Source organism: Paralichthys olivaceus, chromosome 14 (assembly GCF_024713975.1).
Source record: "Paralichthys olivaceus isolate ysfri-2021 chromosome 14, ASM2471397v2, whole genome shotgun sequence".
In the NCBI taxonomy this organism is placed as follows: domain Eukaryota; kingdom Metazoa; phylum Chordata; class Actinopteri; order Pleuronectiformes; family Paralichthyidae; genus Paralichthys; species Paralichthys olivaceus.
In genome coordinates this window covers 5,398,882-5,416,467 of record NC_091106.1, presented here as the reverse complement: position 1 = coordinate 5,416,467, position 17,586 = coordinate 5,398,882, and the positions used below count along the sequence as shown (strand labels likewise).

General features: G+C 40.8%; 2 protein-coding genes across 4 annotated transcripts in view; one reads left to right on the top strand and one right to left on the bottom strand.

The window, feature by feature from the left end:
- Nucleotides 1–217: 217 nt before the first annotated feature.
- LOC109631793 (leucine-rich repeat-containing protein 27) lies at nt 218–7,288 on the bottom strand. Of its 3 annotated transcripts, none has more exons than XR_011246070.1 (11): nt 6,644–6,811; nt 6,151–6,441; nt 5,444–5,574; nt 5,058–5,116; nt 4,590–4,742; nt 3,559–3,748; nt 2,258–2,398; nt 1,698–1,803; nt 1,135–1,207; nt 533–653; nt 218–432 (listed from the first exon to the last, which is right to left on the bottom strand). XR_011246070.1 is itself a non-coding variant. In XM_020090780.2 (11 exons), exons 2-11 carry the CDS (start codon nt 6,364–6,366, stop codon nt 316–318), a joined length of 1,317 nt encoding a protein of 438 aa, XP_019946339.2. In that variant the 5' UTR covers nt 6,367–6,441; nt 7,182–7,288; the 3' UTR covers nt 218–315. The 3 variants fall into 3 exon arrangements, 2 of the variants coding, with proteins under 2 accessions (XP_019946339.2, XP_019946330.2); XM_020090780.2 differs by lacking the exon at nt 6,644–6,811 and adding an exon at nt 7,182–7,288 and having other exon boundaries at nt 1,125–1,207; XM_020090771.2 differs by having other exon boundaries at nt 1,125–1,207; nt 6,644–6,810.
- A 1,245-nt stretch (nt 7,289–8,533) lies between these two features.
- The window catches only part of LOC109630503 (serine/threonine-protein kinase 32C), an 82,330-nt gene continuing 73,277 nt past the window's right edge, over nt 8,534–17,586 (top strand). Inside the window, exon 1 of the mRNA XM_069538718.1 lies at nt 8,534–8,991. Within this exon, the coding sequence (XP_069394819.1) occupies nt 8,910–8,991 (82 nt within the window). The 5' untranslated portion in view covers nt 8,534–8,909. The remainder of the gene's footprint in view (nt 8,992–17,586) is intronic.

Genomic DNA, 17,586 nt, shown 5'->3' with positions numbered 1-17,586 from the left:
AGTGTGACTCAAACACCATAAGAAACTAAAAAACAAACTCACTGATAATGTACAACTTATTTCACACATTAAATAAGAAAGATCGTATTTATTTCATACACATTTAGGGCACTAAGTGTACATGAGGTGAAGGAGATGTAAATACCACTGGTTTGTATAATAGTGAGTGTCTGGCAGAATTTCATAAGAAAAAGGGAAACAAAAAAGAATCCTGCAATAGCTTTGTGATTTTTATTTACAAGGAATCCATCTCACAGTGACTTGAGTATGAAATCAATACCACAACACTCAAACAGAATGGATGCGATGTCCCCGTCACTTATCGAGGTAACTCAACAATGTGTCTCTGGTGTAGATGGTGAAACATTTTTCAAGATCTTTTGGCCGATTTCTGTTCTGCTCCACCCGCAGCTGAGTCTGTATCTTTGTGAGCTGTGATTAAAAGGCAGGACGAAACAATAAACAAATTCAGATCAATATCATTGGAGTTCAATACAGATGAGTCGTGTGAATGATGAAGTATGGGCCTGACCTCCTTCAGATCTTGCTCCGCTGCTGCCATCTGCTCGCTGGCTGCGCCCCTGGGATTCTTGTGTCTCTCCTGTATCTTCTCAGCACGGGCACGGATCTGCCGCTCTAGCTCACGGGATGATCTGTGCACAGGTCAAAATGTCAAAGTGAGTGGCTGAACATTTAGATGCTCATGTAAGTCCACTGGTATCAAAGTCTTTATGGATGACGCTGGTTGAGATTAGTCACTGAAAACAGAAGAGAATAAATTGTGCCTCTGAGTTTGGTTTATCTGTTAAAGACAAAAATGTTGTTTCAGAGGAACAAAGAAACTGCTGATGTTCTACGATGAGTGTACAGCCGGACTTTGTCCACTAAATGTCTCTAACTGTCCACCTGAATCAACATGGCTCTCAATTTTAAACCATGCAAAATACAATTTGGTTGATACTTTAAACATATGCAGTAAGATTTTCATGACGCAAATTGATGAATATATTCACAAACCATTATTCTTCAATGAGCACCCTGATAAGAAAGGGCATCCAAATGAGGATGGAGATATATGATAAACATAACGTATGTTATACTGGTTCAGGATGTTGTGGATGTACCTCTCCTCACAGTCTGTGATGGACATGTGGGATGTCTGTCTCTGTGGAACATCACTGCTGTCCTTCCCACCAGCTTCTGCTCCCTATAACAGATAGAGCAGTTGCTTGTTATAATTATATACAACAGCATTGTATATTTTTATCTATATACATGATGATGCAGCTGTGCCACAACCCAACAGCCCCATTGTGGTAATTCACATGAATGAGGTTAACATTAAATATATTTGATGTTGCTGCTTGAATGCAAACATTACAGCTACATGTGTCTGAGTCAAATCATTGAAAATAATCCATCTGCCTATGTGCTGCTGCATTATCACAGATCCAGTGCGCTCCATCACAGGCCCTGACATCTGTTGCTGCCTTCAACAGCATCAACCACTTTGTTAAGGATCACTGACACTGATTCCTGCCATGCTGCTCCCTGAAAACCTGTGCACGAGCATCAAAATGATTTATCTTGTGCTGATTTCATACCTTTTGTTTCATTCCCTCCAGCGTGACTGAGGTAGTGCTCTACTGCCTCCTTGTGGTTGACAAGTGGAAACTGAGGCGATCCTTCACACATACCTTCTGCTTTTTTTGTCGTTCATTCTTCTGCAGCATTTGCGCTGACATGTTCTTCACCTGTGTGATCCTCGCTTGTGTTTGCCACTTCTGAAGAGCACTTCGGCTTCTAAGAAAGACCCAGATAACGATGCACTGTAATATAGTGATGTACATTTTTTTACACTGTATATATTAGTTTTTATTCCATTTATAATTTTCTATATTCTTTTACATTTTCCTTACACTTATTATTATTGCATGTTACTTATTAAGACTTTCTAATGCCTTTTTTTGACTGTTGTTGCTGTAATACTACAAATGTCCCAGTGGTGGGACTAATAAAGGAAGATCTTAACTTGTCTTATATTAAGGTTGCAAAAGAGGCTGTAAACATTGACTATCCCTCTGGTTGTTACATAGTGGACATACTATTGATCACTTACTGCTGGTTACTTGGACAAGTGCCAGTTAGACACAGTATAGCCCAGCTTTGTGAAGCAACAATTCAGTAGTTAAAATATAGTAGGACAGGCAATAGAGTATTTTCTATACAACAATACATCAAGCAGAAATCCACTTACTTTATTCTTTGTTCCACAATGGCCTGTTTCTCATTCATCTCTTTCATTGCAGCCTGTCTCCTCTCCTCTGGCCTCTTCCAGGTCGGAGTGTCAAACAGGAGGAGCCTGGGAATCATGCCGGCCTGGGTTGTTGCCTTTTTTCTGACAAAATAAATTGAAACAAAACGCTTTATTTTTATTGCTCTCCCGGGCTCCGAGTCCCAGCGGAGACAGCTCGGGAGATTTTGATCGCTTGGTCTCCTCTGCAGAGAAAGTCATTAAAAAGTGTTGTGCTTTCCTTTCTCCAAGGCTCCATGTTATAATACTTAGTCCTCCCTCATAACTCCACATCTTAGCAGTTATCTTCTGAGAGAAAACACATTCCCCTCCTCTGTCCTACTTTCAGATAGTCCCCAACATTTTCACTGTACAAAACCTCTGAGCAGATGATGGATTCATTGTACGAAAACAATAGCAGGAGCAATTAGATACCATGTTGCTTTCATCTTTCTGTGGGCAGTAAAATATACTGTTAGGGCCACTTAAAAGTTAAACCATTGAGAGTATTAAGAGAAATCAGCTGTAGTATTATGAGAATATCTTTGTAATTTCAGGCTATGTGTCGTTTTAGAGAAGGAATATCAGAATATCAGCTTGTCACCTGTCCTCAAATGATGTACGAGGAGCATCTTGTTTTTACAAATGTCTAAATCTTTAAAAACATTTTTACAAATCAGCACCGCATTGTTATAAGTATCAAGACTTTATGTACTCTGAAGAAAGAGCCACACAGACCTGGAGGACATTTTTTATGTGGTGGGTGACATCTGTGTGGTATTCAAAAGGGTGTCATAGTTTCTGAAGAGGAGACTGGTTCAAGATGTTGGATCTTGATTTGATTTTGTTTTCTTATTCTCAAAATATTATGACTGTATACTAATTTAATTATCAAATCTATTCTGATAATATTACCACTTTCCTCTCAATTAAGACTTCATTCTCGTAAGTGATATTATGGCCTTATGTGTAAGTGTAAAGATGACTATATATGATATATATATAGCTTTATTATATAGCTATATATAGCTATATTTATTTTTTCTCTTCATATAATTCCATTACTGAGGTTTAGAGGTGCTGGTAGGCAGATTTTGCAACCTTTAGAGAAAGCAAGCTGTTTCCATTACCAGTTTTTATGCTAAGCTAAGGTAACTGGCAGCTGGTAATGGTATCAATCTTCCTCTCAAATCTCATGCTCCAACATGTGATGATTTTCACTTCTCTTTAACCTCCTTCAACCCCACCACCTTAACGTTACTTACCCCTTGATAATAGGATGAAGATGTGACTTTGGGTTTCTATCACCCTGAACCATTGAACCCCACTCAGCTCTGTCCAGCAGGATCATCTTATCTTTTAGTTCCTTGAACTTCTGCAGCTCGTCCTCATCCTGCTCCTCCACACTGGACTCCCTCAGCTCTGACAGCTGGAGCTTCTCCACCATAGGCAGCTCTACCAAAGAAACAACCATGGCAGATAGAAGTGTAATGTGCAACATAGTTAATATTTGGATATCAATAATTACTTATAGGATACAGAGTTATTTTCCAACTGCAGATAAGATTTACCAGCATTTTAGGAGCAAAATCGCAAAACCACTAATAGGCAGGCAAAATATTATTTTTGAAAAATCTGTGTGGATTTTAGAGTGAGTTTGTGTTCAGCTATTCTTTTAGTGAATTAAACAGTAAGTGGCTAAATGCAACTTTTACCCTCATGTAGGATAAAATTAAATTCAAACATATAAGTATTCCATGCTATCTCAAAAAGGGTTGATGACATTGCATTGTGTAATTAAATGATTTATCTTCAAATCTGCCACACTTAGTGCCAATTAAACAAAAGGAGATTTTCCCCCGGAGACCAGAGGCCTGTCTTTGTTAATAGGCTTGTAGGCAGGGAGATAAATTGTGTGATTGAAGGGTTCGGCTCAGCTCAGTGTGCAGCAGTAGCCTCTCTTGTGGAGGGTTGTCTTGGGCTTCTCAGAGTGATTACCTCCAGACAGTGCTTAGTGACAGAGAGCTCCTATTTAGAGCCTGTAGGTTATCGATCAATTCCATATAGCTAAAAATATTGCGGAGCTGGAACAGGGTGGGGGTGAAAAAAAAAGGGTCAGCTGCCTGGCATCTCCAAGGGAACAAGAGTCACACCAGTGAAGTGGTATCAGGGCAGGGATCTATTTTTGTGGCCGGGCGTCCTATCTTTGAGAAAAGAGCAGATGGCTCGGATGCACGTGCACATGGCTGAACACCTTGCTGCTGCATTGTTTAAAGTTAAGGTGACTTTGATTCACCTGGAGGGGCCTTCCTTGTGCTAACTTGATGCTCAGCCATGATGCTCCTCAGGTACTGAAGGATGCCCTGGACCCCCTGGTGCACAATATCTTGTGGGGGAAAAGTGATCGGGCAGTTCCTAAGGTTCAGACCTTTGAGGGTAATCACATTTCCTGGGAAAAAAGACAATAAATAATCCTTTATTAAAGATGACACTCTTATCGATATTAATGCAAAATTTTCACATAATGTACATTCTTCCATTATCCTCATTAACTTAATGCAAGCAACAGGGCAGTAATATGTTTAAGCCATAACAGCTATGAGGGAGGTAAAATATTTTAAACCACATTGTATTTCCTTTCTGTTCGTAACTGCTTTTCATTCATTGCAGTTAATTTAGACTAAATTTCCTGCCAGCACTGCTTATTGAAAGTAATGAAACAGACACACAGCTTCTTATTTCAAAGAGACAGATATCAACTCACCCAACTCTGGTGGAAGTTCTGAGATAGGATTCCCTTCTAATAACAATGTTTTCAGATACCTGCATGAACCAAATCATAGATTATTAGACGACTGTTATGTAAATGTCTTGATCGTGACGCATGTTTAGTCCTCAGATGAACCGGGGAATGTATGCCATAAGTCATTAAGGAAACCAGACATCTTTATAATAATGTGAATCTCATTTGCCATAGCTTGGAGTCACAAATGTGGCTTTAAAAAACTCTATACTAAAAGAAAAATCTAATTAAACATCGGTTCTAAAATTTGACAAATGAGCATGCTGTACTCTGTTGGTGGTGCAGGCATGGTGGGACATTTGGAATCAATCAGCAAAAGAGAAAAAGCAGTTGCATAAGTAGCCTACCTGTGCAAGCCAATTTCAGCAGGGAGCCTCACAATTAGGTTATTTCTGAGGTCCAGCCACTGCAGGCTGGGCAGGCTGACAAACAGGGAATCTGGGATACTGCATATCTGGTTACCTTCAAGATATAAATACTGAAGGCGATGCAACGTGCAGTTAGAATAAGAATACATCACACAGAGATATCACATTGTTGGCCTGATATTATACTGGATGGAATGTCGATTTGTAAATAGTATTTACGTTGTCTGGTTGCAGCAAACTATTTTAAACCTGTTCTGCACCAAAGTACATTTCAGATCTTTTGATACCATGTGTCCAGTCATAAGCTAAGGTCCTCAGTGAAGGCCCCCTTCCACAGTTCTGGCTGAGGACCGAAGGTGACGCCACTCTTTGAAACAAACAAACAAACAACTCTCCTAGGATTTGGGGTCTAATTCACATTCCACTTTTTACTTTTATTTTAGCTCTGATTTTATGGACTATTTTAATCATTTCATGATGTTTTTGTGCTAAAGTGTTTTATGGACTCGAACACTTTATCCACCCCTCCATCCTCAGATTGGTGAGTAGATAATAAATTAATTTTAATTTTTGGACTCATAAATCACCTTGTAACTGTGTTTTTATAGACACTACAGTTTATTAACATTATCATTACAGAGTGCAGCTGGATGTGTGGAGACAGGCCGATGCACGTCCAAACCGACCTTCAGTGTGCTGCTTCTCAAAATCCTTTCAGGAACATGTTTCAGCATTGTTCTGCTCAGACTCAGCGCCTCTGTGGGATAATACTCATGCTGCTCCTGTGGCTCAGCATCCTCAGGCAGAAGGAGGGGGGTCAGAGGTCCGATGACACTGTTCCCAAAGACAAAGCTGGGCTGCAGGTCCTGAGCGCCCTCCTCCTCCTCCTCTGGACCAGACATTGTAGAGGAGGTGCAGAGATGATACCCTGGGTGTTCAAGTGTGTGTTTCCACTGGCATGTCCCTCATCGTGTTCCCTTAAGAATCAGATTCAATGGTCAGTGCTGGTGTAAACTAACCTGCAGAAAGCTTCTACCTGAGATCTGAACTTTACTTTAGAAGCAGGTGTTAGCCATTCACTCCCTGCTGCTACCAAACATTAGCTCACATTAGCTAACAGTTACAACCACTTACTAACCACCCTATTTAAACTGCAGCTCCACCACCGTGTTAGCTCACCTGCTCTCTGCGTGAACATACTGTTAAACCCGTGAACCGCACTGGGTGTGTTTTTAACACTAACACTGAATAGAAGAAAAACACTGTTAAATAAATGTTGGGGCTAAGTTGCAGCTACACGGCGCCTCTGGAGTTTGACGACGTCGCCATGGCAACGCGGCTAACACAAACTACGGCAGCTGTCCACGTGCAAACAAGGCGAAGCGCATTCATGATGGATCAACTCCAGATGTTGTGTATTTAAATGTGTAAAACGCATTAATACATATAGGTATGTGCAGTTCGCAGACTAAAACTACACCGAACAGTATCTACATTCATGCTGTGCAGTGGGACCAGCGTCTGTGAGCAGGTTGAAGGCAAAGTGTTAAACCCTGTGCTTCCTCAGTGATCCGCCACCACCCATCCATCCATCTACTAATGAGATTGTGGAATAATTCACTGAGGTGGATGTGAGCTGCAGGATGATGGTGATCAGTGTGTCTGTGCCTCTGACAGGGACACAGCCTCAGTCGGTTCCCAGCTATCCTGGCTTCACCTGCACAGTCTGCTGCTGCTGAATGTTGATATGCATGACAGTCTGTGATCCACTGCTACGTCGACTACAGTCACTGGCCAGCAACTGTCACACTACTCTCACGACCGTCAAGTCAGCCAGGAGGCTGAGGAAGAGGCTTCCGGTGAATACTTCCAGTATAAAACTACCTTCTGGCACCCAAATCATGACACCACACCAGATAATGTTAGAGGATTTAAACCATTTACTTCTTTGTTTTTTTTCTGGTCCAGTAAAGTCGACCTTCTTCTACATCTTACAATTAATGATTAGACACCACAGTATGAAAATATTATATTTTTTTATTAGTAATACATTTTATTTAAACACAATCAATCAATCAAACTGTATTTGTATAGCCCGTATTCACAAATCACAATTAGTCTGATAGTTCTCATTCCATATAACACACACTCACGCACACACACAGACACACACACACGCACACACTCTTAAATTAATTTGTGCATGTCCTTTTGCTGTGGTTTTGATCCACTAAGCCAAAAATATGTGTAAATCATGCACATCCACTAATATTTTTCAGTGGGTACCAAACAAAAATATAACTTAAGCTTGAGAATAAGAAAAGACCTGCACATCCAAAAGTTCTTGTTGTTGACACATAATTATAAACATAATTCGCAATCTGCCTCTTATTATCGTTTTTTACTGCAACTGTGTCTTGCCCCATTATTGCTTTTATTGCTATTTATTTATCTTGACTTTTTTTTTTCCTTTTTAAATATATGTTCTGTGCGCCACACTATTGTTGTTGTTGTTTGTTTTCTTGTCAGATGTTGGTGGTATTGTTTGTTGTCTTGTCAGATCTAAAATGAAGCAGTTGATCACAAAATAATTCTTTAAAATTGTTGAACACAAAAAAGCAACACAAACTCAAACCTGTAATCTAGCTGGACTATTCACAGACTCTGGTTTTATGCCATGTTCTCCTCTCTTAAGCTAAGTATAATAATTTTGCTCACAATTTATTGACTATTTGCAAAATCCTTTCACCTTAGTGCTTCACACCTCAGGCTTAATTCTGGTGCTGTATGTCTGTTTAAGCAACTGGAGGCCTTAACTTCCATTGGAATCAGTAAAGTATCTATCTGTCCATCTTTTTATCTATCTGTATATAACTCTGTATTCACATACAGTTTACATACTCAATTCCCACGCTGATCCCTGCTACCATTGGGAGCTAATTCGATTTGACAGTGCTCCTGAAACACGTCGGTGCTTTTATTTTGTAAAGCAGCTGTGTCTTCCGGCCTGATCGTGTGTGAGTGTGGAGGTGGACGCGGCTCTCGCGCTCAGCACCGACAAACACGAGTCTGTGGGTTTGGCTGGCAGCAGCAGCAGCTCCGGAAGACAGCTGAACAACAGCAGAGCTCGGTGATGACACGAAGCTGCAGCTGTAACTAACTCAACTCTTTCTCTTTTCTAAACACCGCACAGCTCGTCGCCTCCTGCTCCTCTCCCCCCCCTCTCCTCTCCTCTCTCCCCCGTGCTGGTGTTTTTGCAGACTTTAACTCGAGCTGCTCAGATTTTCGTCAGAACCAAACACCGGAGAAATAAACAGGAAACAAACAACGGACTCGCTCTCGGGGGGTTGAAATGTGCGGCTCGTGTCGGTGTCTTGTGAGGAGGGGGTCCGACACAGAGCTGTAGTTTCTCTTCCCAGAGGCGAGGAATGCAATCTGAGCATCAATGTTTCACTGGGGCAAGTGGAAGAAGAGGATGGGGGCCAACAGTTCTTCAAAGAGACCCGTGTTCGACGAGAAGGAAGATGGTGAGTGATGGTGGGGAAAGTAAAAGACGGGGACATAATAATAATAATAATGATGATGATGGTAATAATAATAAACTCGTGTAGGAGTCTAACTGTTGTTGTTGCTTTAATGAGAAGTTGTGTTTGAAGTTAGCACTAACATGTGAAACTAAAGCTGCTGAAGTTGTGAAAGTTTCTATTAAAAGCTGTTCACAGAGGAACGCTGTAGCTGATCAGTGCAAGATTGTTCCTTGACATTTTACTAAGGCAGTTCTTCTGTCTTGTTTGAGGGCGACAGAGTCCAAAATGTTATCAAGATAAAATAACACATAATCGTCTTTAATGTTCCACCTCAGATTTGTAAAACTATCGCAGTGCCCGTCTGTTTGGAATGGTCTGTCCTCCTCAAACAGTTCTACAATATACTGACACTTTTGTTTGTGTGCTATTGTTTGTGTGCTGGATGTTGTGTGCAGAGCTGGTCATTAAAAGTCTATGGTGCAGAGTGAAGTCAGAAAACTTGTGTTCATCCTACCTGGTTTACATGCAATAAAGATGCAGTCCCAACTGACTGCCACAGAGCGCTGGCCACTTGTTTTCTTTAAATTCTCATTTGTACTGACATCGCACCAAACTCTGCACTGCTCTTCCTAGGGCCATTAACAACACACATGGCAATTCTAAAGGTGATTAGATGGGTGGTCGAGAGATATGCGTTCCACAGACCGACAAACGTTTGTCGATTTAGTAGCAAGATATTTTGCTGTTTGTCAAGTGTTAATCATTCAAGGTTGAGAATTATGTGTTTTTTAACTCTTCTTTATGGGCAGAGAATGACTCAGTGAACAGCAGAACATTTTACGATTCTGAAGTAGAACATCAAGCCATTTATGTACATATCTCCTCACCATGCTTCCACAATACAGAGGCAATATTTTAACATATATATATATATATATATATATATATATATATGAATATTTGTTATATTGATATTGGTGAAAATCTAATAAATATAGTTATCTCTCTACCGTCCATGCAGCCCTATGTCTGAGGCAACAAGTCCAAGTTCGTACTTCTGTCAGTTTAATTATCCACAGGCGACAATGAAACTGCCATGTTACCTTAAAATTTACATTTTCCTCACACTCACTAACGACCCAACGAACACTGACAGCATACAAAGTTTCTGCTTCAAATAAGCTTATGTGCAGATAATGTGAATATCTCTCCCTCAAAGCACAAAGTGCAGCATTACCACCCAGAAAAAGAAAAAAAAATCTACTGCTCATACTGTGTGAGAAAATACATTAGTGCCTGAATGAAGGCTTTGAAATATGGACCGTTTGAAGACAGAGAGTTAATTGCACAATTAGGACCAGATTAGTGTCTTGCATGGAAGTAAGGTTAAATCATGGTCTCTTGTCAGTGTATGAAGGGGAATAAGCCTCTCGGAAGTGAACCCAATAGGATCACTGAATCTGTAGTATAGACCGCATAAATCCTGTGTCGCTACTGCGCTATCGTCAGTGTGCTTGGCCAAGTTACATGCAAAAACTTAAGTAAACAAGGTCATTTCTCCGCAGGGGCATGGTCATATGGCTTGTGTGTGTGAGAGTGTGTATGTGTGTGTGTTTAGGACACACTCTATCCTTGTACACACTATACAAGGATAACCCAATTTAGCTCACAGCTTTTTTGTCAATAGCCTTCAAGAAAAGTGTCCAGTGGCTGATTCAGACAACCGTCAAGGGGAGTGGTTATTGAAGATAACAGGAGTGGTCCTACTGGCCTGAGTGGTGTGCTCTCATCCATTCATTGAGCAGTTGATCGAAGGCATCGCTGATGTACTGAGCTTGAGAGAGAGGTTCTTGGCCAGAGTCCCGAGTCAGTTTCATCATCATCATGAGCATCATCTCACTCATGATACCTGCCTTTAAACTGAGATTGGATATGTTCCCTGGTGCAAAGGTGCACTTGATGTAATGATACAAGGTTGTACTCCAGAGATCAGGGCTTTATGCAACAATAAAAACACTCCAGATGAGGAGGGCATGTATGCATTCAACGTAGACATCTGCTAATGTCACCATGAGCATTTGTGAGGTGCCGATTCTACAGTCTTTGTAAAGCAACTGCCACTCTTTCACGTTGTTCATCTTTCAAAGAGCTGATAACAGTGTGAGCGAATGGTGCTGCACTGCGCTGTGGATGCTGACTTCGACTCTAGATGTCTCTTGTCGCCTGTCAGGTCTCCTAGAAACAGTACATTGTGGCTTCTTGGAAAACAACATATGGCCTACACCAGGCAGAAATATTAGAGCAGCGTTTGGCTCGAGAGGACGCACACGTAATCAAGCGGTCAGGTTGATGTTCAAGCGTAGCTGCCAAAAGAGCTTTTTTGGCAGATAGCTTGATTAGCAGAGGAAGGCTGTGGAATTGATTGAGGCGCGCGTCCTGATCATTTCTGCATTGCTTTTCTCACTGAAACTCTTTGACGACAGCATTCAAGGTGAGAAATAAATAAACAGTCAGTGGTAGATAAGTGATGTAGAAGCCGTGGCCTCTTTTTTTTCCTCTATGGTCGCTACACCAGTGAACATGACTTGTTACATTTCAGAAAGTACAGCACCCCGTGCAGCTGTATCAAAACTTTTTGGCTTGTGCTCCCTCAAAGAATTCATTGGAAATTTTGGGGAATCTGATAACTTGCTTGCTTTTAGGTAATTGATAATATAGGTAATTATGTAAGTTACCACCAGAGGCTAGTTTTAAAAGAATGAAAGGAGGAAGGAAGGAAAATCAGAAAGAAGCATAATCTTGCTGCAGGATATGCAGGGTGGTCTAATAAATGCTAACATCCACTGTCGACAATTGCATTACTTTAACAAACACTGACATTTTCCCCCGACTCTGACATTTGGGGTCAGTGTCTGCACTTAACATAACAAGTTGTCGATCCTGGATAATGAAAATACTATCATCATTTTTTATGATTTTATGTCAGTATAGAACTTGGTGAAATTATTATCATTTGTCTATCAGTAGCTTTTTAAACATTTACAGCACAATCTAAATATATCAAGATGATACTGAAGCATGACAATTTTAGTCACTATAGTCATGATACAGAATGTTCACTGTTTCATCTCTATTGGTTCCTCTGCTCCTCAGTTCAGTGTCTTTTTTAAGCTGATATAATATCAAACAATTGCCGCAGCCTCCTTAAAAGGAATATTTTCCTTGGCTGCTGGGCAGAGTAAACCATAGACTGTTTATAAAGATGGTGTCACTGAAAAAGAAGCAAGAAACCGTTTGATTGCCCTCTGGTGGCTGGCTGCTGTATAGGTCATTAACCCCGCCTCCTCCATGTTAGTGGATGGGACATGGACCAAAAGTCAAAGTGCTCATCAAAATATTTTTCTCAAAGATCCTTTCTTTCATTTTAGGTAGTTTTTATCAATCAAATGTATGTTCAAATGCTCTTTTTTTTTCATTAAGTGTGGTTGGATTAGTTATTTGATGCTATAAAAACATAGTGAAATGTCATGATAGAAAGCTGAGACAGACGTGCGATTGGTCGAGTGTGTACACCGGCAGTACAGCTCCATTTCATTATCGCTACTGTGCAGATGCTGCCTGCAAACAATATTTTTGGCACAAGATGGCAGTGTTCACGTCCAGGATATCTTAGCTCCATTTTATAGTGAGAGGAAGTGGAGATGCATCGTCCATCTTTATTTGCAGTCTGTGGAGTGCATAACTTTGACCTTAGCTGGGTATTTTTCAGAATCTATTAACAAAATAGCAAATCAATCCTATCGATAGATTAGCCAATAAGGAAAGCAACCACTCATAGAAAATTAGTCATTTTACTCTACAAGTTCTTCCCATAGTAGGAGGTGAATGGCAGAGTGTTCAGTTGAATGTTAGCCGAGTTCAAGACAAAGGAGCACTTCACTCCAGGTTCTCGTGAACAGCGGGAACTTGTTGTGAATGTGCTATAGTATTCAGGAAAGAGAGTGCTGAATGGAAAACTGCCTGCTTTAATAGAGCAAGGGTGGTCTACTTGTTATTTTTTGCTCCAAAAGTGGGCAAACATGAATGTGATTGTGTTGCAGTTGATGCTGTTAATTTCACTCTTGTATTGTCGCATGCATATGATCGTCCAAGTTAAACCAAAGGGAAATGTAGTTCTGTGGGCAATAAACTTCTGTTCTCTCTTTGCGTGTGTGCGCGTGACTGCTCTTCACAACAATGAGCGTGTGAGGCAGTGAGATGATTTGGTTGAGGATAAAGATAGATGCAGAGGGAGAGATGGCTGATTACTTGCGCTGAATACAGAGGCGTTCACTGTCTTTCATCTCCACTCTTGGTTTCTCTCACTCTCTTCACAATCTATTCATCCCCACTTCACAGCTGCCTGCAGCGGTGGTCCACTGTAATGGCCTTAGCAGTAACACAATAGGTGGACTGAGTGCTGTCCTGGTCGTATTGCATATCATCTGATCGCAGAGCATGGTCACAGTTCACACTGCTGAGTCGTTACAGTGTAGAAACTTAACACTTGTAACACTGTAATCAAATGTATTGTAACAGTTCATCAATCTCAGGAATATGTAATATTCACTCAGGGTTTTAAGAGAAAAGTATGATTTAATGTAATTATTTTCTATAAATAAATCTACAGACCTCAAAATGAAGTATCCATTCTATTTTTTAAATATACTTTTAAATATACTGAACAGTTCACTTCAAACAAATGAAATAATGAGAACTTGAAGTGGTTGTTATAATCTCTGGATGAAGTTGAATTGAGGTGGAAATGCTGAAAGAAGTTTCTGTTTACGTGTTGAGTAGTGAAATATAGTCAATTGAGGTGAGTCCTGAGCTGAGCTGAAGTGTCTGTCGAAGCTTTGAGTGATCCTCATTCAAAACTGGAAGCAACTGAAGAGCACCAAAGCACTGAAAGACGTTGAACTGTAGGTCGGGGTCTACTTGGTAAGTAGCAATAAAGTAGAAAACTGAATAAAAAGCCAATTAATTATAAGTAAAGAAAAAACTTGTGTGAACAGTTACTTTAGTGTTTAAATGGTTATTTGAACTTCAAGCATTAAAAGGAGTTGATGTGTAAGTTTGAGTGTAATTGCTGAAAGCAGATTAACTCTCAGTTAAAGAAAAATAAATTAAAGCAACTTTTTTCTGTGTACCTTGTGATGTATGCACAAAGTAAGACAATATTGAAAATTATCAGTGGGTTCTGAAGTTATTTTAGAGTAATTTGCTGTAAATTGTCTTTTACTTTTTCTCTTAATTGAAGGGTGCTAATGGAACAGTTCTGCCTCACAAGCACAAAAAATAATGCTGGTTTGAAGGTTCATGATAAAGTGGATCTATAATATGGCTTCAAATCACTGCCTCACATCTGCCTTGCCAATTTTCCCTCTCTAATATGTTCATACGAATGGGTCAGAATTCTCAATCCAAGCTTTTCTTAATAGATCCCCACTTTTGCTCGATAAATGGCGTACGCCTCTTAAGACTCCACTTTGTGCGTATATGATCTCCATAAATGATTCCCCTGGTGTTTACATCTGTCTCAGCTGATCCAATAATGAGTGGACAGCTCTAGGACACTCTGAGAATACATTTTAATTCTAATCAAATTAAAATGAGACACGTGACCACACGTGTCCTGTAAACACAAATGCTGGGCCACATTCAAAGTCTGACTGATGCCTTCTGGTAAAAGTATTTTTACATTTCTCAGTGCTTCCCATACATCGATTCATTTGTGGCCACTGCTACAGTATTAACCCTGACCGTTAACGTCACTGTTTCAAATGAGTAAAATCGGATTTGTTCAGCTGCGTGCAGTACATTGATTAGCTCATCTTCTCCTGGTCCTGCGCTCTCTCTTTCCCTGTTATACTGACTCTCTCTCTCTTCCACACACACACACACAAACACACACACCGCAACATACACCCACAAACACACTGACAAAGGACCCATCTGTGAACTCAGACTGGGTAAAAACAACATCATTTGGTCTTTGTAAACAGCAATGATGGACATGTTTATTTGCATACAGAGCGAGGAAGTCAGATCTGATCACAGGTGGTCACATGAGATGCATGTGAAATAGAGTGTGGCTACCCGACCCGACCCCGTTAGAACAGGACCGGACAGGACCAAACAGCTTGGGACAAGTTTCGAAAAAAATAATGTGAAAAGATATCCAGGCTTGAGTCGGGATTGGTCACTTGGCTAGGTTATGTACTTAGTTTTTGAATGTTGTACGTGCCTGTATACAGCAAAAACATTGGGCTTCTGATACAAAAAGCAGAATGCCTGTCGGGCTTGGGTCAGGGTCAGTTAAGTTTTTCACAGGCTCAGTCGAATACGGACAAACAATTGTGAACAGAGCTGCACTCCTAAAGTGGAGACACAGTCTAATACCAGGTGTGAACAGACAAACTCAAAGCTGTCTACTTGTGATTGGATCTACACACACATGCTGACTTGTCATTGTGATCCAGCCTGAACGATGCCAGCAGCCTAAAACTGAAGAAGCTAAATGAACAAGTAATCTTGTGTGCATTCAGTCACGTTTTTGATTTTGATCCAGCAGCTCCCAATGCCTGAAGTGTAATTTTCGTCTTACATAACCGTGTTGGCTCCAGGTGATGTGCAGGTGATGACAGTTGTAGCAGCCCCGGTGATAGAGCGAAAGAGTCTTCAAAGAGATGTGCTCAGCTTGATGTGGTGGTGACAACAGAGAGAAGAAAGGTCGCTCTTGCTCGTTGAGGTGTTTGTTTCAGCGCCTCGTTCTGTGCAGGTAGGAAGGGATTAGGACAAGGAGAATGCAATTGATGTGGGCTGGTAGGGCGGAGGAGCGACTGCACGGATTTTCTCGCACCTGCTGATTGTGTTGTCTTTCATTTTTGCCATTTTTCCCGGTTGCTTGTTCCCTCTCCTGACCTCGACAAAGGGAATGAGCACACAGAGCTTTATTGTGAACCATAAATCCACTCGTCTTTGTCTGTGGGAAATGAAAGCCTAGAAGTGATAAGAGGAGCATCTAATAAAGCAAACTAAAGTGTAACCCTTGCAGCAGCAGTTGGGTTACTTACATATTTGGCTCTGTGGTCGCACTGTTCATTTTAAGGAGAAATGCATTACTGTGTTCGGCCCACACTCTGCTTATTCGCACTGCCTCGTTTGCTGAGCTAGAATTCATGACAAAGAGAAGCGACTCAGTGCTTTTGCTGAGCCTGGTGCCTGTGGGAACCTGAATGAGACTTTTAAGTATATTCTCAATGTGCCCATGCTCAGGCAACCTCGCAGCAAATAAGGAGGATTGGAGAGGATAAAGACTCGGGTTGCAAATCACAAAGTCAACACAAGTTGCCTGACAGACTGACAGATGTAAACTCTCTGTAGTTTATAATCCCATTCAATATGCAGGGCGTGTGGAGTGACTGTATTTGTGGGGTGGCCTCGGTGCAGTGAGACAAACCCTGGGCTGCTACGCTTCATTTAGCTGGCAGCCCAAACATTATTGCCCATAGAAACTAATTAAAGCCAGTTTTCAGATACTCTCAGTGTCCCTGCATTGTTTCTGTGTCAAATGTATTAGCATTTTTTAAGAACAGCATTCTGGCTGGTTGGTTGCCTCTTTGGTTAAGTACTTATTTAGCTTCAGTTAATTAAAAACAAAAGTTTCAGGAGGATTATTGACCATTCGCCTAAATCAACCTCCTCTGTTACTGTTGCTATGCAAGTCAAGCTTTTCATTCTCGCACAGATAACAGTGGAAAAACTTAATATCATAAATACTGTTGTTGGTACTTTTACTGTCCCAAATGGTGTTCTCATTTCCTGGCAGATCAATGTCATTGCAGCTGAACCAAATACCAAATACTTTTTCTTAAAGAACTGTAACAAAAAAAAGAAAGATGTCGCCCATGTTCGTTCCTTCAACTCAATTCTCTTCTCAAGTCTTCTGGAAATGCGATGCCACCAAGCAGACCAATTACAGCTCTTATGGTCTGCATAGCCTCAAGGCATAGTTACATTTTTGGGGAGGTGCACGTCAGGGTACGACAGATATCCCAAAGACCTGCCATGTCTGGCTACTGAGCTATGATTGGACAATCACTGTTTGTTATGGCCGTCCGTCGGGGATTGGATTTTTTTTTGGGAGGCTATTTGTAACTGAGAGAATGAGGTTGAAGTAAGGTGACTCTGTTCTTCACTGCTGGAAGAGGACAGGACAGCACCATAACCACTGTACTTCTTTATTCAGAGCCTTTAACTCACTTGTGTTGTGTTTCACGCACAGAATGTTATTTAGAGAATTCAGGTTAAAGCCGGAAACATATGATCACAGCCATGTTACTGTAAAACAGTGTTGACATGCAGGACAGTAATCAGATTCCTCCTCTACCCATCAACATATTTGAGGTTTATTGAATTATTTTGGACACTAGGATGTACCATCCAAGATACCACACTTTAACCTGTCATCCAGCTGGCAATATCTTCTCTGTCTGAAGTCTTTCTCACGCTTTTATTAAAAATCCTGCAAGAAACCCAGTGACTGTTAAGTGA